The sequence below is a fragment of the Pseudophryne corroboree genome, chromosome 6, assembly GCF_028390025.1.
Source record: "Pseudophryne corroboree isolate aPseCor3 chromosome 6, aPseCor3.hap2, whole genome shotgun sequence".
Classification (NCBI taxonomy): domain Eukaryota; kingdom Metazoa; phylum Chordata; class Amphibia; order Anura; family Myobatrachidae; genus Pseudophryne; species Pseudophryne corroboree.
Window position 1 is genome coordinate 311,119,370 of NC_086449.1, and position 22,990 is coordinate 311,142,359.

At 46.1% G+C, this 22,990-nt stretch overlaps 1 protein-coding gene across 2 annotated transcripts in view; it reads right to left on the minus strand.

Moving 5' to 3' along the window:
- The window catches only part of MCEE (methylmalonyl-CoA epimerase), a 46,526-nt gene that overhangs the window by 5,383 nt on the left and 18,153 nt on the right, over positions 1–22,990 (minus strand). For both annotated transcript variants that reach the window (XM_063926241.1, XM_063926240.1), the window contains exon 2: positions 7,195–7,535. In XM_063926241.1, coding sequence (XP_063782311.1) covers positions 7,195–7,535 — 341 coding nt within the window. The remainder of the gene's footprint in view (positions 1–7,194; positions 7,536–22,990) is intronic.

Consider the following 22,990-nt stretch of genomic DNA (forward strand, 5'->3'; position numbering starts at 1 on the left):
TGTGTGCTGACTCTGGGTGTGCCCCTTCCTGTACATGGCGCAGTAGGCTCTGGCATTGTGCTAGAGTCTACTGTGCATACGCAGTTCTCCGGGTACTGGGCATGTCACTGACATTAACCATAATAAAAGCACTAGTTTTTTTAAAATAATAGGCTTTTTTTAAATACGTCATGTCGCCGTGCCTGTAGTCACAGTATAATAGAAAAAAAATATTTTAACAAAAATTTGGTCTAAAACGAGCCAACCCTGACTGTTACCCAGATATTACAGTGAATGATGTGACAAGATTATAGAAGCACATATCAGCCTAACTGCGAGACATTCAGTTTGATGCTTTGATGTTAGTGCTATTAATAAAATTAATTATGCTGCTCAAAAAGAGAGAAAAAAACAAAACAAATCAAGTACAAAGTGGATTAGTGGTATATGTGATCACAGAATGTTCAGAAAGACAACACAGAAAGCATCAGGACTAAAAGTACACATGTAAAAATAAGTGACTAGAGGAAGTTAATCAACAAATGTTGTAACAAGAACATTACAATTAGAATCCAAATGTTAATGGAAGTGGGTTTTGCCAAGAAAAGATCTGAAATCCACTAATTTACTGCATCCCTGTGTTTGGGAACTAGCCAGCTCTTTTTTATTCCAAAATAATGGAAGCTTTCACATCTCGCAGTAAACTATAAAACCGCCAAAACATTTAGAAAAATTAGGTGACAGGTCTCTTCATCTTACTCCCTCATACCCATCTAGTCGCTCACTGCCACGTTACTCTTTATTTACGAAACTTATTTTCCCATCACCCCTAACAAACACCTTTTCTTATGGCCCCCACACATAGAGCAATGTGTCCTCCAGGAACACATCGCGAGCGACCGGACCCGGTGGGGTGCCGGCATCGGCAAGTGCACACACAATTGCCGATACCGGCAACGGCGAGTGTCTTGGAGGAATGCTGCCGCATCATTCGCCACCTCCTTAAAACCATGTGCATGTTTAAGGGATCGGAGGAGGCGACGAACGACTCGCGTGTACGTGCATCGGCATCGTTATCGTGCCCACACACGGCACTTTTTAAACGATGTGTCATTTCGAGGTGTCGGAAGTGCCCACATCCTTTCAAGTATCATGCCGTGTGTGGGCACATTTCTTAGTGTTCATGTGTGTGTACTATGTACCCTACTTCTTCCAACATCTATATTCACTTTACTCCTTAATCCCCAATCCCACCTCCATTACTTGTCATAACTCAATCACTTTCGGTACCACTCTGCTCCTTCGCCTCAATTTCTCTTTTCTTTCCTCAACAATCAGCAGCCCCAGTGGGAGAAGGTAATCTGAGACCCTGACATTGGGGGTAATTCTGAGCAAGTTTGTTAGCAATTGGGAAAAACCACGTGCACTGCAGGTGGGGGCAGATATAACATTTGCAGAGAGAGTTAGATTTGGGTGGGTTATATTGTTTCTGTGCAGGGTAAATACTGGCTGCTTTATTTTTACACTGCAATTTAGATTTCAGTTTGAATACACCCCACCCAAATCTAACTCTCTCTGCACGTTATATCTGTCCCCCCTGCAGTGCACTTGGTTTTGCTCAACTGCTAACAAATTTGCTGCTGCAATCAACTCAGAATTAGGCCCATTGTTCTTCATAATAGGTGCTGTGGTTCGTGAAGAAGAAAATGACCAACTGCGTCTCTTTGATGACAAAAGCTCACATTAAATGTCCTGAAGGTCCGAATGAAGCCAAGAGCAAACTGCTGGGCACTAGAGCTCTACATACTTCATATTATCCACTGTGTTTTTACTCAGACCTACCACTTTCATAAGTATACAACACTGCACAGGATAAACATAGAATTTTCTTCTTAGGGACAAAGTAAGACCAAATAAAACCATCCTAACTAGAAAGGCGTAAGAGTAGGGAAACACATACAGTGCCTTGCTAAAGTATTCCCCATCCTTTGCATTTTTCATGTTTTGTTGCCTCACAACCTGGAATTAAAATGGATTGTTTGAAGGTTTGCATCATTTCATTCACAGAACATGCCTACAACTTTGAAGATTTGTTATTTATTTTTTTAATTGTGAAGCAAACAACATATTGTACAAAATAATAGAAAACTTCAGCGTGCGTAACTATTCACCCCCCTAAAGTCAGTACTTTGTAGAGCCACCTTTTGTGGCAATTACAGCTGCAAGTCGCTTTGGATAAGAGTCTATGAGCTTGCCACGTCTTGTCACTGGGATTTTTGCCCATTCCTCAAGGCAAAACTGCTCCAGCTCCTTCATGTTGGATGGTTTCCGCTTGTGAACAGCAATCTTCAAGTCTGACCAAGGATTCTCAATTGGATTGAGATCTGGGCTTTCACTAGGCCATTCCAACACATTTAAATGTTTCCCCTTAAACCACTCGAGTGTTGCTTTAACAGTATGCTTTGGTCATTGTCCTGCTGGAAGGTGAACCTCCGTCCCAGTCTCACAGGCAGACAAACAGGTTTTGCTCAAGAATACCCCTGTATTTAGCACCACCCATCTTTCCCTCAACTCGAAACAGTTTACCAGTCTCTGCTGCTAAAAAACATCCCCACATCATGATGCTGCCACCACCCTGTTTCACTGTGGGGATGGTGTTCTTGGGGTGATGGGATGTGTTGGATTTGCACCAGACATAGCATTTTCCTTGGTGGCCAAAAAGTTAAATTTTAGTCTCACCTGACCAGAGCACCTTCCTCCATACATTTGGGGAGTCGTACACACGCCTTTTGGCAAACTCAAAACGTGCCTTTTTATTTTTAACACTAAGTAATGGCTTTTTTCTGGCCACTCTTCCATAAAGCCCAGCTCTATGGAGTGTACGGCTTATTGTGGTAACATGCGCAGATACACCAGTCTCTGCTGTGGAACTCTGCAGCTCCTTCAGGGTTACCTCTGGTCTCTGTGCTGCCTCTCTGATTAATGCCCTCCTTGCCCGGTCTGTGAGTTTTGGCGGCCGACCCCCTCTTGGCAGGTTTGTTGTGGTACCATGTTCTTTCCTTTTGAAGATGATGGATTTGATGGTGCTCCGGGGGCATCATCAAAGATTTGGATATTTTGTTATAACCCAACCCTGACTTGTACTTCTCAACAACGTTGTCCCTGACTTGTTTGAAGAGCTCCTTGGTCTTCATGGTGTGATGCCTCTTGCTTAGTGGTGTTACAGCCTCTGGGGCCTTTCAGAAAAGGTGTGTTTATACTGACAGATCATGTGACACTAAGATTGCACACTGGTGGACTTCATTTCACTAATTATGTGACTTCTGAAGGTAATTGGTTGCACCAGAACTTTTGAGGGGCTTCATAGCAAAGGCGGTGAATACATATGCACATGCCAATTTTCACATTTTTATTTATAAAAATTATTTTTTTTATATAAATTTTTCTCATTTCACTTCACCAATTTAGACTATTTTGTGCATATCCATCACATAAAATTCAGATGAAAAAAATAAATAAATGACAGGTTGTAATGTAACAAACTAGGTAAAAAGCCAAGGGGGGTGAATACTTTAGCAAGGCACTGTATAATCCTCAGTTTCTTTCTTACCGAATTACTGGGTGTCATATTTATACACATATGTATACTTGTACTAAAGTTATGCTGCCCTCTACTGATAGAACACTAGAAATACAGGTAGTTACTAGTCAAAAGGAGAATTCAAATGATCCTGATGTATGTATTTTGAGAGTTGAATTTACTAACAAGTACAATCTAATTTCATCCGTTGCAACCCATTAGGACCATAAGACACCTTGTCAATAAAGTGGATGTATTTGTATACAAAATATTCTAACTCACTAAACAGATAAGTGTTTACAATTTAACGACTAATAATGATAAAAGGATTACAGCACTGTATTACTTATATATTTGGAATATACTAGTAAATATATAGTAGAATAGGCATTAGGGTAATATAAAGGATGTTTTTTTTTTTTTTTTTTTTACAGTTGTACACATGCATATCCTACAGTACATAACCCATTTAAACCTAGTTTACATGATAGCAGACATTTTTAGATGAAAGTGTATTACTTTGCAAGCCAGACAGCAACAACTACTGCTGGAGTCCATAATCTTGTAGGTGGTGCTAGATCAAATGAGCTGTCCTTTGGCAAGTAATGACAGGGTACATTTTGTGTGACAAAATAATTTCAAATGCGTTTCCAGGTTTTCAGTGGCCCACCAATGGACATGAATTGTACACTTTGCAGATAGTGGGAAAGCAGCTGTCAGACTTTTCAATTGGATGTCATAAGCACATTCAAAGTGCAAGTGCAATTTATTTAGAAAAACCTATTTCTAGGAGCATTTTCAGAGAAGGGGCCAAATGTAATGCAGTGCGAGACGGCTGGAGCTCCGAAATTCTGGCCTTACTTTGTATATATATTTTTTTAAAGTGGCAATCATTTACACGACAAAACCAGGTTGGTTTTGCCTTGTAAATGATTGCCGCTAAAAAAAATAAACGTACGAGTTCGGACGGATATTCATTAATTATATTCCGCCCGATCTCCCTTCTAAAGTGATGGGAGATCGCGGGGCAATATTCAATTGATCTCTTTTATCGCACCCATAAGTGTTCGGTTTAGCCGCCCATATCGGCTAAACCCAACCAAACTAATGAGTGCGACTTTTGCTCATTTTAGCTCGCTACCCCCGGGAGGTACAAGTTGAAATGCCGGCACGATCAGCTATCGTGCCCCGAGTGGAGCAAAAATGTAATAGCTCAGTTGGGCGCCATCTAGTGGCTGCCGGCGCGAAAACACCTCACCTCCTACAATCTCATTATCTATTGATGGCACTACTATCTCCTCTAGCCCCCAAGTGCGCTGTCTTGGAGTAATCCTTGACTCCTCCCTCTCCTTCAAACCACACATTCAGCACCTCTCACAAACCTGCCGTTTTCATCTAAAAAATATTTCCAGGATCAGACCCTTTCTGACCCAGGATGCTACTAAGACTCTTATCCACTCACTGGTCATCTCCAGACTGGACTACTGTAATCTCCTCCTAACTGGCATTCCTGACAAATACCTCTCTCCACTCCAATCTATACTCAATGCTGCTGCCCGGCTCATCTTCCTCACCAAACGCACTACGTCCACCTCTCCTCTCTTACTAGACCTTCACTGGCTCCCCTTCCCTTTCAGAATCCATTTCAAGCTTCTCACACTTGCTTACAAAGCCCTCACCCACTCCTCTCCCATCTACATCTCTGACCTTATCTCCCTTTACACTCCCACCCGTCCTCTTCGCTCTGCTAATGCACGTCAACTCTCCTGCCTACGGATTACTTCCTCCCACTCCTACCTCCAAGTTTTTCACGTGCTGCACCACTTCTCTGGAATTCCCTACCTCTCCCCCTCAGACTCTCCACCTCTCTACAAAACTTCAAACGGGCTCTCAAGACCCACTTCTTCACCAAACCCAGCCAAATCTCATCCTAAACCTCTGTTCCACGCTCTCTATGTACCCCATCTGTCTCACCCCCTCCCCTTTAGAATGTAAGCTCTCACGAGCAGGGCTCTCTTCCCTCATGTGCTTATCCTTTTCTTACTTTAATAATATTCAACTGCACCAAATCCAGCAGTCTTCTGCCACCTGATACTTATTCCAGTGTCATCTGCTGATGTAAATATGTTTATTTACCCTGTACTTGTCCTATATTGTCAACTGTAAGTTGATGTTTTCCTGCTTGATTATTTGTTTATGTACTCTGTAATTGGGCGCTGCGGAACCATTGTGGCGCCATATAAATAAAGGATAATAATAATAATAATAATAATAATAGTGCCATTTGTGGTGCAGTGAAAAAAGTAAAAGTACAACTTTAGAGTGTGGGTGGGATGCATCTTAGGCGAACACTTAAATGCATTGTAAAAAGAAAGCTGGTCAGTAAGAACATTTCTATTTATACAATAAGGTTTGCTTGGCTGTAAATCCTACACTGTGCGCCTAGCTGTAAATCAGCTCCATAAGGTAGTATTATACCAAATTTAGGGGGACTAGTACAAAGCAGTGATAAAAGTGGAGAAGTGAGCCTGGGGAGAAGCTGCCCATGGCAACCAATCAGCTGCTCTGTATCCTTTTATATTATGCTAATTTTAAATGTTACATCAATGCTGATTGGTTGCCATGGGCAATTTCTCCACTGGCTCACTTCTCCACTTTTATCACTGCTTAGTACATGTTCCCCTTAGTCTATTTACTAAGCCTTGGATGGAGGTAAAGCAGACGGAGATAAAGTACCAGCCATTCGGCTCCTGTCATTTTTAAAACCCAGCCTGTGAGATGGCAGTTAGGAGCTGATTGGCTGGTCATTTATATCCATCCATTTTATCTCCATCCAAGGCTTAGTGAATAGATCCCATAATCTTATACAGATTTAGTGACTAGCAACCAATACTACTGTAACTAGAAAATAACGTGTGCACTATGTCCTTTCTGGCTACATGGGAATAACCTTAACGTTCCAGCATTTCACAAACTAAATATGATGTAACAATTTAAATGTAACTAGTTCAGAGTTGGAAGCAGTGGCTATACAGTACATAACTATTAGCTAAGGCAATAAGAAGTGTTTGCATTTCCCCTAAAACAGGCATTCCCAACTTCGGTCCTCAAGGCACAATAAAAGTTTAGGTTTTAGAGAGATCCATGCTTGAACACAGGTGACTTAATTAGGACTTCATTTATTTTGATTTAACCATCGGTGCTGAAGCACTAAAACCTTGACCGTTAAGCTGGATACACACTATAAGAACTGTCCAATCTTTCTGGAAGGAATTAAAATCTGGTAACGTATGGGAGAAAATCACAGCTGACCATTTGCTCCTAAACACTGGAAAACAAACAAAAATGGACGTTCAGACATATTGGTTAAATCCATATAATTTAACCAATTTGTCAAAACAACCATTTTTGCCCATTTTCCGGCTTTTGGGAGCAAATGGTTAATTGTCATTTGCTCCCATACATTACCAGATTTTTGCTCCAACCAGAAAGATTGGACAGATCTTATACTGTGTATCCAGCTTTAATGTGCATTGTGGAACGAGGTTGGGAATGCCTGCCCTAAACATACATATAATGTAGAATCCTATGCAATTCAATCAGGTACCTATAAGTATGTATGGGAATGGCAATACCTCAATGCAAATGTGATGCATTCCACCAGCCTTGTTTTTCTGTAGAAAGCCAGAGATTGGACTATTCTCTCCCAGAGGATGTAAGAGTTCCAGTTTTGTGTTTCCAAGTTCTACAAAAATGGTATACACGCCATGTTCAGGAAGGGGAACAGTCTCACTCACTTGTGCCCCCAAAACATTCTGATACATGGATTTGGATTTTTCTAAGTCAGGTACAGCAATAGCTACATGATTGAGGCGTCCCAATTTCCATAAAGCGTTTGGCATCTTCTGATTTAGCTTTTGTGAAAAGGACATGTTTCGTGTTGCTTGGATGATGCCATGGACTCTACAGATCAGACCTGTCAAAACAGCAAAAATATATCCACATTTATTACACTGGAGGAATAGGTGTGTCTCTCTCAACGTGCTTACTGGTGTCCACCAGAGCTGTGCAGTCGGGACACCAAATCTTCCACTCTGACTCCATCACACATGCCAAATGTGTATTAAATAAGATTTTGATAACCTGCCGGTAAATCCTTTTCTCCTATTCCGTAGAGGATGCTGGGGACGACATCAAGACCATGGGGTATAGACGGGATCCGCAGGCGACATGGGCACTCTAAAGACTTTTCATTGGGTGTGAACTGGCTCCTCCCTCTATGCCCCTCCTCCAGACCTCAGTTGTAGGAACTGTGCCCAGGGAGACTGACATTTCGAGGAAAGGAATTACTTAACTAGTGGTGAGATATCTACCAACTCCCACCCTCAACCATGCCGCACACATGGCATTCAACGTAACACACGCCAACAGGCATAAACTAATTGCAGCAACATGCTGAAACCAAGATAACACAACTTGTGTAACTGTAATAACTAAAGTGCAGGTAAAGTACGCACTGGGACGGGCGCCCAGCATCCTCTACGGACTAGGAGAAAAGGATTTACCGGTAGGTTATCAAAATCCTATTTTCTCATACGTCCTAGGGGATGCTGGGGACGACATCAAGACCATGAGGTCTATACCAAACTCCAGTACGGGCGGGAGAGTAAGGATGACCCTGCAGCACCGATTGACCAAACTTTAGATCCTCATCGGCCAAGGTGTCAAACTTGTAGAACTTAGCAAATGTGTTTGACCCTGACCAAGTAGCTGCTCGGCAAAGTTGTAATGCCGAGACCCCCCCGGGTAGCCTCCCAGGTTGAGCCCACCTTCCTAGTGGAGTGGGCCTTTACCGACGTCGGTAACGGCAATCCCGCCGTAGTATGAGCTTGCTGAATCGTATTTCTAATCCAACGTGCAATAGTCTGCTTGGAAGCAGGACAGCCAATCTTGTTGTGATCATATAGGACAAACAGAGACTCTGTTTTCGTTATACGAGCTGTTCTAGCAACATAGATTTTCAAAGCTCTAATCACATCTAGAGACTTTGAATCAGTGAATGTGTCAGTAACTACTGGCACCACAATAGGTTGGTTTATGTGAGAAGCAGAAACCACCTTTGAAAGAAAATGTTGGCGAGTTCGCAACTCTGCCCTATCTTCTTGGAAAATCAGGTAAGGGCTCTTGTGAGACAAGGCCCCCAATTCCGACACCCGCCTTGCGGATGCCAATGCCAAACGCATCACCACTTTCCAAGTGAGAAACTTCAACTCTATCTTTTGTAGAGGCTCAAACCAATCCGATTGAAGGAACTGCAATACCACGTTAAGGTCCCATGGTGCCACTGGAGGCACGAATGGAGGCTGGATGTGCAGAACCCCTTTCACGAAGGTCTGAACCTCTGGAAGAGAGGCCAATTGTTTTTGGAAGAACACTGACAAGGCTGAAATCTGGACCTTGATTGATCCCAATCGTAGGCCCGTCTCCACATCATCCTGCAAAAAATGGAGATTCACACCAAGACATATTTTCTCCAAATACGGTCGTAATATTTTGACGTTACTCCCTTTCTGGCATGAATAAGGGTGGGGATGACCTCCTTAGGAATACCCTTCCTGGCTAGGATACGGCGCTCAACAGCCATGCCGTAAAACGTAGCCGCGGTAAGTCTTGGTACACACACAGCCCCTGCTGCGGCAGGTCTTCCTGAGGAGGAAGAGGCCGAGGATCTCCTATGAGTAACTGCTGAAGATCTGGGTACCAAGCCCTTCGTGGCCAGTCTGGGGCAATGAAGATTGCTCGAACCCTTGTCTTTCTTATGATCCTGAGTACTTTTGGGATCAGCGGAAGTGGAGGGAAAACATACACTGACGGAAACACCCACTGGGTCACCAGTGCATCCACTGCTACTGCTTGAGGGTCTCTCGACCTGGAACAGTATCTCTGAAGCTTCTTGTTGAGACGAGACGCCATCATGTCTATTTGAGGAATTCCCCAAAGACTTGTCACCTCTGCGAAGACTTCTTGGTGGAGGCCCCACTCTCCTGGATGGAGATCGTGTCTGCTGAGGAAGTCTGCTTCCCAGTTGTCTACTCCCGGAATGAATATTGCCGACAGAGCTTGTAGATGTTTTTCTGCCCAGCGGAGGATTTTTGTCGCCTCTACCATTGCCGCTCTGCTTTTCGTTCCGCCCTGCCTGTTTATGTATGCGACTGCTGTTACATTGTCCGCCTGGATCTGCACGGGACGGTCTTGAAGAAGATGTACCGCTTGTTGAAGGCCGTTGTAAATGGCTCTTAGCTCCAGAACGTTTATGTGAAGGCAGGCTTCCTGTTGTGACCAACGTCCCTGGAAGTTTTCTCCCTGAGAGACTACTCCCCAGCCTCGGAAACTTGTATCCGTGGTTACAAGGACCCAGTCCTGAATCCCGAACCTGCGTCCCTCTAGCAGGTGAGAGCTGTGCAACCACCACAGGAGCGAAATCCTGTTTTTTGACGACAGGATTATCTTTCTGTGCATGTGTAGGTGTGACCCCGACCACTTGTGCAACAGGTCCCACTGGAATACTCTGGCATGGAACCTGCCAAACTGTATGGCCTCGTAGGCTGCCACCATCTTCCCCAACAAACGAATGCACTGATGTATCGACACACTTGATGGTTTCAATATCTGTTTTACCATTTTCTGGATTTCCAGAGCCTTTTCCAGCAGAAGAAGTACTCTCTGAACTTCTGTGTCTAGAATCATCCCGAGGAAAGACAACCTTGTCGTCGGTTCCAACTGTGACTTTGGGTAATTTATGATCCACCCGTGTTGTTGGAGTATTGACAGGGAGAGGGATATGTTTTGTAATAACTGCTCCCTGGATCTCGTCTTTATCAGGAGGTCGTCCAGATAAGGGATTATATTGACTCCTTTCTGACGAAGGAGGACCATCATCTCCGCCATCACCTTGGTGAATACCCTCGGCGCCGTGGAGAGACCGAAAGGTAGCGTCTGGAATTGGTAATGGCAATCCTGAATCGCGAATCTCAGATAAGCCTGGTGAGGAGGATAAATGGGAACGTGCAAGTAAGCATCCTTTATGTCCACCGACACTAAGTAGTCCCCCTCCTCCAGACTGGCAATCACTGCCCGAAGGGATTCCATCTTGAACTTGAACCTTTTCAGGAAGAAATTCAGATCTTTTAGATTTAGGATCGGTCTGACCGAGCCGTCCGGTTTCGGAACAACAAAGAGGCTTGAATAAAAACCCCGCCCTTGTTGTGACAACGGTACCAGGACTATAACCTGGTCTTGACATAATTTTTGGATTGCCGCTGCTACTGCTTCTCTCTCTGGCGGAGAAGCTGGCAAGGTCGATTTGAAAAATCGGCACGGGGGAACGTCTTGAAACTCTAGTATGTATCCCTGGGATACTATTAGCAACACCCAGGGATCCAGGCCAGACAGAATCCAATCCTGGCTGAAGAGTTTGAGACGTGCCCCCACCCGAGCGACCTCCCGCTAGGGAGTTCCAGCGTCATGCTGGGGATTTGGCAGAATTAGGGGTAGACTTCTGCTCTTGGGAACCGGAGCGGGCTTCTTTCCCCTTCCCCTACCTGCAAAGAAAGGGGAACCTCTCGCCTTTTTGTATTTATTGGGCCGAAAGGACTGCATTTGCAGGTGATAGGTCATTTTTGCCGGTGCAGGCGCAGAGGGCAAAAATGTTGACTTACCTGAGGTAGCTGCCGAGACTAACGCATCCAGGCCACCACCAAATAAGGCCTCACCTTTATATGGGAGAGCCTCCATGTTTCTTTTGGAATCTGCATCCGCGTTCCACTGGCGAATCCATAACGCCCGCCTAGCCGATACTGCCATGGTAGCGGCCTGTGAACTCAAGAGTCCAATATCCTTCATTGCTTCCAGCATGTAGGCGGCAGCGTCCTTGATATTCCCTAACTTAAGGAGTATCTCATCTTTATCAATCGTGTCAATTTCTGATGACACGCTTTCTGACCATTTTTCAATAGCGCGACTCACCCATGCGCAGGCAATAGTGGGCCTGAGCAGTGTACCATTGGTAACATAAATGGATTTCAATGTCGTTTCCATTTTGCGGTCTCCCGGCTTTTTAAGAGAAGCTGTGCCAGGAGCAGGAGAATTACCTTCTTTGTCAACCTGGAAAGTGCACGGTCTAACACAGGGGGTGACTCCCATTTTTTCCTGTCTTCAACCGGGAAAGGATAAGCTATGTGAATCCTTTTGGGAATATACGAAATTTTTTATCAGGATTCACCCACATCCCTTCAAACAGAGCATTTAGTTTGTGTGAAGGAGGGAACGTGACTTTGGATTTCTTTTCCTTACATAAATAAGCTTTCTCCTGAGGTACAGGAGTGCTTTCTGTAACCTCCAACACGTCCCTTATAGCCACAATCATATATTGTATACTTTTTGCCAATTTATGATCTATCTCTCTGGATTCACTATTGTCGACACAAGAATCAGAATCCGTGTCGGTATCAGTGTTTACAAATGGTCTCTTATGTGACCCAGAGGGGCCGCCCGCATAAGGAATAACAGAATCCTGAAAAATCACATCTTCCACAGATTTTCTCCAGCATGCAGCCTTAGATTCAGACTTATCCAATCTACGGTTAATCAGCTCTTTCACCCATGCAGGCTCTTGGTGTGCCGGTAGCGCCACCACATTACAACTCTGTGTCCCTAAAATGGCTTCCTCCGGGGAGGAACTCCCTGACTCAGACATGCCTCACACGTGTACAGCACACTCACAGACACACTGGGACATATTTTGGGGACAGACCCACAGTAAAATCTGTCAGAGGGACACAGGATAGGAGCAGCCATTCACAAACCCAGCGCCAGTATTGCCTGTGAATACAGTATGTCCACAGCCCAAAAGCGCTTTTAAATAGTAATATACACTATCAAATGCACCACAATCGTTTTGTGCCCCCTCCCCTTTATAGCACCCTGTACTTGTCAGAAGTGGAGGAGAGGACCAGAGTGTTCTCTGCAGCCTGAGGAGAGAGAAAATGGCGCTGAGTAGTGTGCTGGCTGCCTGAGGAAGAAGCTCAGCCCCCACAATGGCGCGTCCTTACACTCAGTATATTGATTTATTATTTATACTGGCGGGGGTAGGACTGTGCCAGCGGCATCTTATGCCCCCTTTTAGCCAGTTTTGAGGTATTTTTGTTGCTGCCCATGGCGCCCCCCCCCCATGCCCTGCACCCTGCAGTGCCTGTGTGTGTGTGTGTGGGCAGCAATGGTGCGCTGCGCTCCTGCCAGCAGCGCCGCACCTCAGCCGTCACTTACTTGCTTGAAGATCATTCTTCTCATACTCACCTGTCTTCTGACTTCTGGCTCTGTGAGGGGGGTGACGGCGTGCTGTAGGAGTGAGCATCTAGACACAGCTAGCGTTCAGTACCCTTCAGGAGCTAATGGTGTCCTGTCAGCCAGAAGCAGAGCCATGAAACTCTGAGGAAGTTGGTTCTGCTTCTGCCCCCTCAGTCCCACGAAGCAGGGAGTCTGATGCCAGCAGATCTCCCTGAAAATAAAAAAAACTAACATACGTCTTTTCAGAGAAACTCAGTAGAGCTCCTCAGAGTGCATCCAGTCAACCTGGGCACATTTCTAAAACTGAGGTCTGGAGAAGGGGCATAGAGAGAGGAGCGAGTTCACACCCAATGAAAAGTCTTTAGAGTGCCCATGTCTCCTGCGGATCCCGTCTGTACCCCAAGGTCTTGATGTCGTCCCCAGCATCCTCTAGGACAGGGGTGTCAAAGACAAGGCCCGCGGGCCAAATCCGGCCCGCCAGACCTCGTCTGATGGCCCGCGGTGCCGCCGCCATGAAACCCCCTTCTCCCGAGTGCCCAGCTCGGGGGGGGCGGGGTTTCGCGGAATGACGCGATTGCGTCGTGACGTCACGGCGCAAACGCGTCATTCAACGAAACCCCGTCGGAGGAGGGAGAAGGGAGCCGCGCAGACGAGGAGGGAGAGGCGGCTGAAGAGCGGCGAGAACCGCTTCAAATGTAAGTCAGCCCCTCTCCCTTCCTCTCTTTCTCTCTCTCTCCCTCCTTCCACCACCTGCCACAATGTGTAAAATGGGGACCTGTACCTGCCGCTATGTGTAAAATGGGGACCTGTGCCTGCCACAATGTGTAAAATGGGGACCTGTGCCTGCCACAATGTGTAAAATGGGGACCTGTACCTGCCGCTATGTGTAAAATGGGGACCTGTGCCTGCCACAATGTGTAAAATGGGGACCTGTGCCTGCCACAATGTGTAAAATGGGGACCTGTACCTGCCGCTATGTGTAAAATGGGAACCTGTGCCTGCCACAATGTGTAAAATGGGGACCTGTGCCTGCCACAATGTGTAAAATGGGGACCTGTACCTGCCGCTATGTGTAAAATGGGGACCTGTGCCTGCCACAATGTGTAAAATGGGGACCTGTGCCTGCCACAATGTGTAAAATGGGGACCTGTACCTGTCGCTATGTGTAAAATGGGGACCTGTGCCTGCCACAATGTGTAAAATGGGGACCTGTGCCTGCCACAATGTGTAAAATGGGGACCTGTACCTGCCGCTATGTGTAAAATGGGGACCTGTGCCTGCCACAATGTGTAAAATGGGGACCTGTGCCTGCCACAATGTGTAAAATGGGGACCTGTGCCTGCCACAATGTGTAAAATGGGGACCTGTACCTGCCGCTATGTGTAAAATGGGGACCTGTGCCTGCCACAATGTGTAAAATGGGGACCTGTGCCTGCCACAATGTGTAAAATGGGGACCTGTACCTGCCGCTATGTGTAAAATGGGGACCTGTGCCTGCCACAATGTGTAAAATGGGGACCTGTACCTGCCGCTATGTGTAAAATGGGGACCTGTGCCTGCCGCAATGTGTAAAATGGGGACCTGTGCCTGCCGCAATGTGTAAAATGGGGACCTGTGCCTGCCGCTATGTGTAAAATGGGGACCTGTACCTGCCGCTATGTGTAAAATGGGGACCTGTGCCTGCCACAATGTGTAAAATGGGGACCTGTGCCTGCCACAATGTGTAAAATGGGGACCTGTACCTGCCGCTATGTGTAAAATGGGGACCTGTACCTGCCACAATGTGTAAAATGGGGACCTGTGCCTGCCACAATGTGTAAAATGGGGACCTGTACCTGCCGCTATGTGTAAAATGGGGACCTGTGCCTGCCGCAATGTGTAAAATGGGGACCTGTGCCTGCCGCAATGTGTAAAATGGGGACCTGTGCACTATAAAAGGGGGCACATGGCTGGGCACTATAAAAGGGGGCACATGGCTGGGCACTTTAAAAGGGGGCAGATGGCTGGGCACATATAAGGCAGGTGGAGCGGTAAATTTTGGATAGACCTACAGATACAACCGGCCCTTTGATGGGGACCAAACTGCTGATGCGGCCCCCGATGAATTTGAGTTTGACACCCCTGCTCTAGGACGTATGAGAAATGTGTATTAGTAATTACCAATTTAATGTAATAAAATGGTAGAACAAGGTATTTTCATTACTACTATGTAAATCATCAGGCTTCTTACATTGAACATAAAATATATTTTATTAAAAATTCTAAACAAGAAAAATGTCATAATTCCAAAATGTTTCCATAAATATAGGATATATTGGATAGAACTAAAGCATATATAAAATGGATAAATACTACTTTAGCAATGGCAGTTCAGGATGCTATGAAGATATGGCCAATGCCATAATGACTAGCTTTAGGAACTTTGAGGGAGTACCAACAGAGGACAGCAGCAACTGGGTCAGGTGTAACAGTAATTTCTAGGATTTTGTACAATTTAGTGAGTGTGGGGTAAAGCCCTGTAATCAAATTGTTATACACTTCAGCATGGTTTGAGCATTTACAAATACTACATGAAATGAGAGAAATGTATTCGTATTGTTTAGGTGGAAAAATTTGGTTTAGATCTAATTTCTACTGCACCTGTAGGGGTAAATTTACTAAGGTAGCAAGTTTTTTTTTTTTTTACAACTGGTGATGTTGCCCATAGCAACCAATCAGATTCTATTTATTATCTTCTAGAAGCAGCAAGATAATTGTTAAGTAAAATCTGATTGGTTGCTATGGGCAACATCACCAGTTCTAAAAAAAACTCCCACCTTAGTAAATTTACCCCGTAGAGATTTGACAATTTGTCATTAGAGATCGGGAGGTGAATGGAACCATGGCAAATGTAAAAGCAAGAAAGGCTGGCTGCAATATTAACACGTTGCCACTCCAAGAGGTCTACATGTACTAAGCCTTGATAGAGATAAAGTGGACGGAGATGAAGAAAAAGATGTACTAAGCCTTGGGGAGGGATAAAGTGTAGAGATATAGGGGTCTATTTACTGAGACCTGGATGGAGATAAAGCACAGCCAATCACCTCCTAACTACCATGTCACAGGCTGGGTTTGAAAAAACGTCAGGAGCTGGTTGGTTGCCAGTTTCTCTCTCTACACAGCTTAGTACATCTGCCCCAAAGTACCAACCAACCAGCTTCTGTCATTTTTCAAACAAATGGCCCAAATGTATTAAGCCTTAACAGGAGATAAATCTGACCAGCCAACCAGCTCCTGTCATTTTTCAAACACAGCCTGTGACATGGCAGTCAGGAGGTGATTGGCTGGATCTTTATCTCCATCCACTTTATCGCTCTCCAATGCTTAGTACACAGACCCCTTAAGCTGGGTACACACTGCGCAATGTGTACCCAGCTGATATGTTGCCCCCGACTTATCAGATCCTGGGTACACATTAGAACGATGTATGAAGGACAGAGCGTTATATTGCTCCGTCCTTCATTTAAATAGAATGATGTCACTAGCGTGCAGCAGGGTTGACCATGCGTCATCGCTAGCAACAACGGGCACGCGCATATTGGACAAACACACTGAACTAAATGCACAATATGTGGATCCAATTCGCCCTGAAATGACATATCAGGTCAATATCGCTCCAGTGTGTACCTAACTTTAGACTCCATATATATCCAATATTGAATCTGGAGATATTTGAAAATGTATGTGGGTAGAAGGTCAAACTTCTCTCCGAGGTGATCAAATAGGAAAAGATAATAAAGGAAAAATTCATCTGCTTGGCTATGTATCCTTCTGAGGCACCAACCAGCAAGATTTAAATAAGATTTTACTTACCGGTAAATCTATTTCTCGTAGTCCGTAGTGGATGCTGGGGACTCCGTAAGGACCATGGGGATAGACGGGCTCCGCAGGAGACATGGGTACTTTAAGAAAGAATTTAGGTTCTGGTGTGCTCTGGCTCCTCCCTCTATGCCCCTCCTCCAGACCTCAGTTAGAGAAACTGTGCCCAGAAGAGCTGACAGTACAAGGAAAGGATTTTGGTAATCCAGGGCAAGATTCATACCAGCCACACCAATCACACCGTACAACATGAGTTTATAACAACCAGTCAACAGTATGACAACTACAGAGCATCAGGTCCCACCCTGATGCAACCATAACATAACCCTTATTGAAGAAATAACTATATACAAGCATTGCAGCAGAAGTCCGCACTTGAGACGGGCGCCCAGCATCCACTACGGACTACGAGAAATAGATGTACCGGTAAGTAAAATCTTATTTTCTCTAACGTCCTAGTGGATGCTGGGGACTCCGTTAGGACCATGGGGATTATACCAAAGCTCCCAAACGGGCGGGAGAGTGCGGATGACTCTGCAGCACCGATTGAGCAAACACAAGGTCCTCCTCAGCCAGGGTATCAAACTTGTAGAACTTTGCAAAAGTGTTTGAACCTGACCAAGTAGCCGCTCGGCAAAGCTGTAATGCAGAGACCCCTCGGGCAGCCGCCCAAGAAGAGCCCACCTTCCTAGTGGAATGGGCCTTAACCGATTTTGGCAGCGGCAATCCAGCCGCAGAATGAGCCTGCTGAATTGTGTTACAGATCCAGCGAGCAATAGTTTGCTTTGAAGCAGGAGCACCAAGCTTGTTGGAAGCATACAGGAGAAACAAAGACTCTGTTTTCCTGACCCTAGCCGTTCTGGCTACATAAACCTTCAAAGCCCTGACCACATCAAGCAACTCGGATTCCTCCAAGTCAGTAGTAGCCACAGGCACCACCATAGGTTGGTTTATATGAAAGGATGAAACCACTTTCTGCAGAAATTATGGACGGGTCCGCAATTCTGCTATATCCGCATGGAAAACCAGATAGGGGCTTTTATGTGACAAAGCCGCCAACTCTGACACACGCCTAGCCGAAGCCAAGGCTAATAGCATGACCACCTTCCATGTGAGATATTTCAACTCCACCGTTTTGAGTGGTCCAAACCAGTAAGAGTTCAGGAAACTCAACACCACGTTAAGATCCCAAGGTGCCACTGGAGGCACAAAAGAGGGCTGAATATGCAGCACTCCCTTTACAACCGTCTGAACTTCAGGTAGAGAAGTCCACTCCTTTTGAAAGAAAATGGATAGGGCCGAAATCTGGACCTTAATGGAACCCATTTTTAGGCCCAAATTCACTCCTGACTGCAGGAAGTGAAGGAACGGCCCAGCTGGAATTCCTCCGTAGGGGCATTCCTGGCCTCACACCAAGCAACATATTTTCGCCATATACGGTGATAATGTTGAGCTGTTACGTCCTTCCTAGCCTTTATCAGCGTAGGAATGAACTCATCCGGAATGCCTTTCTCTGTTAGGATCCGGCGTCTAACCGCCATGCTGTCAAACGCAGCCGCGGCAAGTCTTGGAACAGACAGGGCCCCTGTTGCAATAAGTCCTGTCTTAGAGGAAGAGGCCACGGATCCTCTGTGAGCATTTCTTGCAGATCTGGATACCAAGTCCTTCGTGGCCAATCTGGAACAATGAGTATTGTTCTCACTCCTCTTTCTCTAACGTCCTAGTGGATGCTGGGGACTCCGTAAGGACCATGGGGAATAGACGGGCTCCGCAGGAGACATGGGCACTTTAAGAAAGAATTTAGATTCTGGTGTGCTCTGGCTCCTCCCTCTATGTCCCTCCTCCAGACCTCAGTTTGAATCTGTGCCCGGACGAGCTGGATGCTGTTTAGTGAGCTCTCCTGAATAAGAAATAAGAAAGTATTTTGTTAGTTTTTTTATTTTCAGGGAGCTCTGCTGGCAACAGACTCCCTGCATCGTGGGACTGAGGGGAGAGAAGCAGCCCCACCGCACGTCACTGCTCTGCAGATAGGTCTTGCTTCTTAGGCTACTGGACACCATTAGCTCCAGAGGGATCGTACACAGGATCTCACCCTCGTCGTCCGATCCCGGAGCCACGCCGCCGTCCCCCTCGCAGAGCCGGAAGACAGAAGCCGGGTGAAAGAAGCAAGAAGATTTCGAAATCGGCGGCAGAAGACTCCAGTCTTCACTGAGGTAGCGCACAGCACTGCAGCTGTGCGCCATTGCTCCCACACTACACCCACATACTCCGGCCACTGTAAGAATGCAGGGCGCGGGGGGGGGGGGGGGGCGCCCTGGGCAGCAATTAGAGACCTCTTTGGCAAAAGTTTGCATATATACAGTTGGGCACTGTATATATGTATGAGCCCCCGCCAAAAATTGTACATGAAAGCGGGACAGAAGCCCGCCGTCGAGGGGGCGGGGCTTCTTCCTCAGCACTCACCAGCGCCATGTTTTTTCTCCACAGCACCGCTGAGAGGAAGCTCCCCAGCCTCTCCCCTGCAGATACACAGTAGAAGAGGGTAAAAAAAGAGGGGGTGGCACATAATTAGGCGCAAAATCAATATAAACAGCAGCTACTGGGTTAACATTAAGTTACTGTGTTATTCCTGGGTTAATAGCGCTGGGGTGTGTGCTGGCATACTCTCTCTCTGTCTCTCCAAAGGGCCTTATGGGGGAATTGTCTTCAGATGAGCATTCCCTGAGTGTGTGGTGTGTCGGTACGTGTGTGTCGGCATGTCTGAGGTAAAAGGCTCCCCTAAGAAGGAGATGGAGCAAATATGTGTGTGAGAGGGTGTCTCCGTCGACAACGCCGACACCTGTTTGGATATGTGTAATTAAGTGCTAAGGTGAATTTATTGCACAAAAGATTAGAGAACAGACAGGAAATCTACCCATGTCTGTCCCTATGTCGCAGAGACCTTCAGAGTCTCTCAATGATCACTATCCAAAATGATAGACACTGATATCGACACGGAGTCTGACTCCAGTGTCGACCTACGATAATGCAAAGTTACAGCCAAAATGGCAGAAAAGTATTTAATATATGATTGATGTAATAAAAGATGATTTGCATATCACTGATGACTCATCTGTCCCTGACACAAGGGTACACATGTTTAAGGGGAAGAAAGCTGAGGTAAATTTCCCTCCTCTCATGATGAAAAAGAGCGGGAATCTCCAGACAAGAGACTGCAGTTTCCCACAAAGAATTCTCAGGGAGTATCCTTTCCCCACTAGGGCCAGGATACGATGGGAATCTTCCCCTAGGGTGTCACGTTTGCCCAAAAGGTAGCCCTGACGTAACAGCTATTCTCAGGGATCCTGCAGATAGCGTGCATATTCTGGTACACTACTCAGACCGGCGATTGTGTCGACATGGGTTTATAGCGCTGTGGCAGCGTGGACAGGTATCTTATCAGCAGAGATTGAGACCCTAGTATGTACACATAAATTATATATATATATATATATATATATAGAGAGAGAGAGAGAGAGAGAGAGAGAGAGAGAGAGAGAGAGAGAGAGAGAGAGAGAGAGAGAGAGAGAGAGAGAGAGAGAGAGAGGGCAGTGTTCAGCACTATGGCACTTTACTCATTCCTATGAAGAAGATAGTCGAAACAGCTGTCGGAATGTTGAGTATTCATTGATTTATTTATATGCTGCTATCATCATGTGTGCCAAATGCTTGCTACTCTTTTAAAACTTTGTGTTCCTTTGTGAACAGTAAAACACTTATTGCATTCAAGTGGTGTGCTGGTTTTTCTGGGTCTAATCCCTCTGGTGGTTACTCTTGGAATTTTTCAATATTACTTTACTGACCGAGCACCTGCATTCAATTCAAATGAAAGTGAGAAGCGGCTTCTTATGTGGATATAGATATATATATATATATATATATATATATATATATATATATATATATATAACATGCCCAAAGAGACATGAGTCTACTGGGTCCTAGAGTCAAAGCTATGTCGATTTCTGCTTGACGTGTCCTGTAGAATATGCAATGGACAGATGATGCCGACTTAAGAGGCATATGAAGGCTAAGGATTGTGTGGAGAAGGGTTCTCGGACCTGGTCTCCACAGCTATAGCTGGTAATTCTGATTTTTTGCCTTATATTCCTGCACAGCCTAGGAAAGCACAACATTATCAAATGCAGCCTTTCGAACAAAGAAACAAGAAAGTCTGAGGTGCGTCCTTTCTTGCCAGAGGCAGAGGCAGAGGAAAGAAGCTGCACAACACAGCTAGTTCCCAGGAACAGAAGTCCTCCCCGGCCTCTACAAAATCCACCGCATGTCGCTGGGGCTCCACAGGCGGAGCTAGGCCCGGTGGGGGCACGCCTTCGTAAGTTCAGCCACAAGTGGGTTCACTCCCTGTTAGATCCCTGGGCAATAGATATTGTGTCTCAGGGATACAAGCTAGACTTGGAGGAGATGTCCCCTCACCGACGGCCCTGCCAGCTTCCCCCCACGAGAGGGAAACAGTGTTAACTGCAATTCACAAATTGTATCTTCAACAGGTGGTGGTCAAGGTTCCCCTCCTTCAACAAGGAGGGGGTTATTATTCGACCATGTTGTAGTCCCGAAACCAGACGGTTCGGTCAGACCCATATTGAATTTAAAATCCCTGAACATATACCTGAAAAGGTTCAAGTTCAAGATGGAATCGCTAAGAGCGGTCATTGCAAGCCTGAAAGGGGGAGATTTTATGGTGACTCTGGACATAAAGGATGCATACCTTCATGTCCCCATTTATCCACCTCATCAGGCGTACCTCAGAATTGCGGTACGGGATTGTCATTACCAATTTCAGAGGTTGCCGTTTGGTCTCTCCACCAAGAGAATATTCACCAAGGTAATGGCGGAAGTGATGGTGCTCCTGCGGAAGCAAGGTGTCACTATTATCACGTACTTGGACGATCTCCTCATAAAAGCGAGATCAAGAGAGCAGTTGCTGAACAGCGTATCACTTTCTCTGGAAGTGTAACGGCAACACGGCTGGATTCTATATATTCCAAAGTCGCAGTTGGTTCCTACAGCTCATCTGCCTCTCCTAGGCATGATTCTAGACACAGACCAGAAAAGGGTTTATCTTCCGATAGAGAGAGCTCAGGAGCTCATGACACTGGTCAGGAATCTATTAAAACCAAAACAGGTGTCAGTGCATCACTGCACTCGAGTCCTGGGAAGGATGGTGGCATCATACGAGGCCATTCCCTTCGGCAGGTTCCATGCGAGGACCTTCCAATGGGACTTACTGGACAAGTGGTCCGGATCACATCTTCAGATGCATCGGTTAATCACCCTATCCCCCAGGGCCAGGGTGTCTCTCCTGTGGTGGCTGCAGAGTGCTCACCTTCTCGAAGGTCGCAGATTCGGCATTCAGGACTGGGTCCTGGTGACCACGGATGCAAGCCTCCGAGGAAGGGGGGCAGTCACACAGGGAAGAAATTTCCAAGGGCTGTGGTCAAGTCAGGAGACTCGCCTTCACATCAACATACTGGAACTAAGGGCCATATACAACGCCCTACGTCAAGCGGAGTCCCTGCTTCGCGACCAACCGGTTCTGATTCAGTCAGACAACATCACCGCAGTGGCTCATGTAAACCGCCAAGGCGGCACAAGGAGCAGGGTGGCGATGGTAGAAGCCACCAGAATTCTTTGCTGGGCGGAAAATCACGTAAGCGCACTGTCAGCAGTGTTCATTCCGGGAGTGGACAACTGGGAAGCAGACTTCCTCAGCAGGCACGACCTCCACCCGGGAGAGTGGGGACTTCATCAAGAAGTCTTCACACAGATTGCAAGTCGGGGGGAACTGCCACAGGTGGACATAATGGCATCCCACCTCAACAAAAAGCTGCAGAGATATTGTGCCAGGTCAAGAGACCCTCAGGCGATAGCTGTGGATGCACTGGTGACACCGTGGGTGTTCCAGTCGGTCTATGTATTTCCTCCTCTTCCTCTCATACCCAAGGTGCTGAGAATCATAAGAAAAAGAAGAGTGAGAACAATACTCATTGTTCCGGATTGGCCAAGAAGGACTTGGTATCCAGATCTGCAAGAAATGCTCACAGAGGACCCGTGGCCTCTGCCTCTAAGACAGGACTTGTGCAACAGGGGCCCTGTCTGTTCCAAGACTTACCGCGGCTGCGTTTGACGGCATGGCGTTGAACGCCGGATCCTAGCAGAAAAAGGCATTCC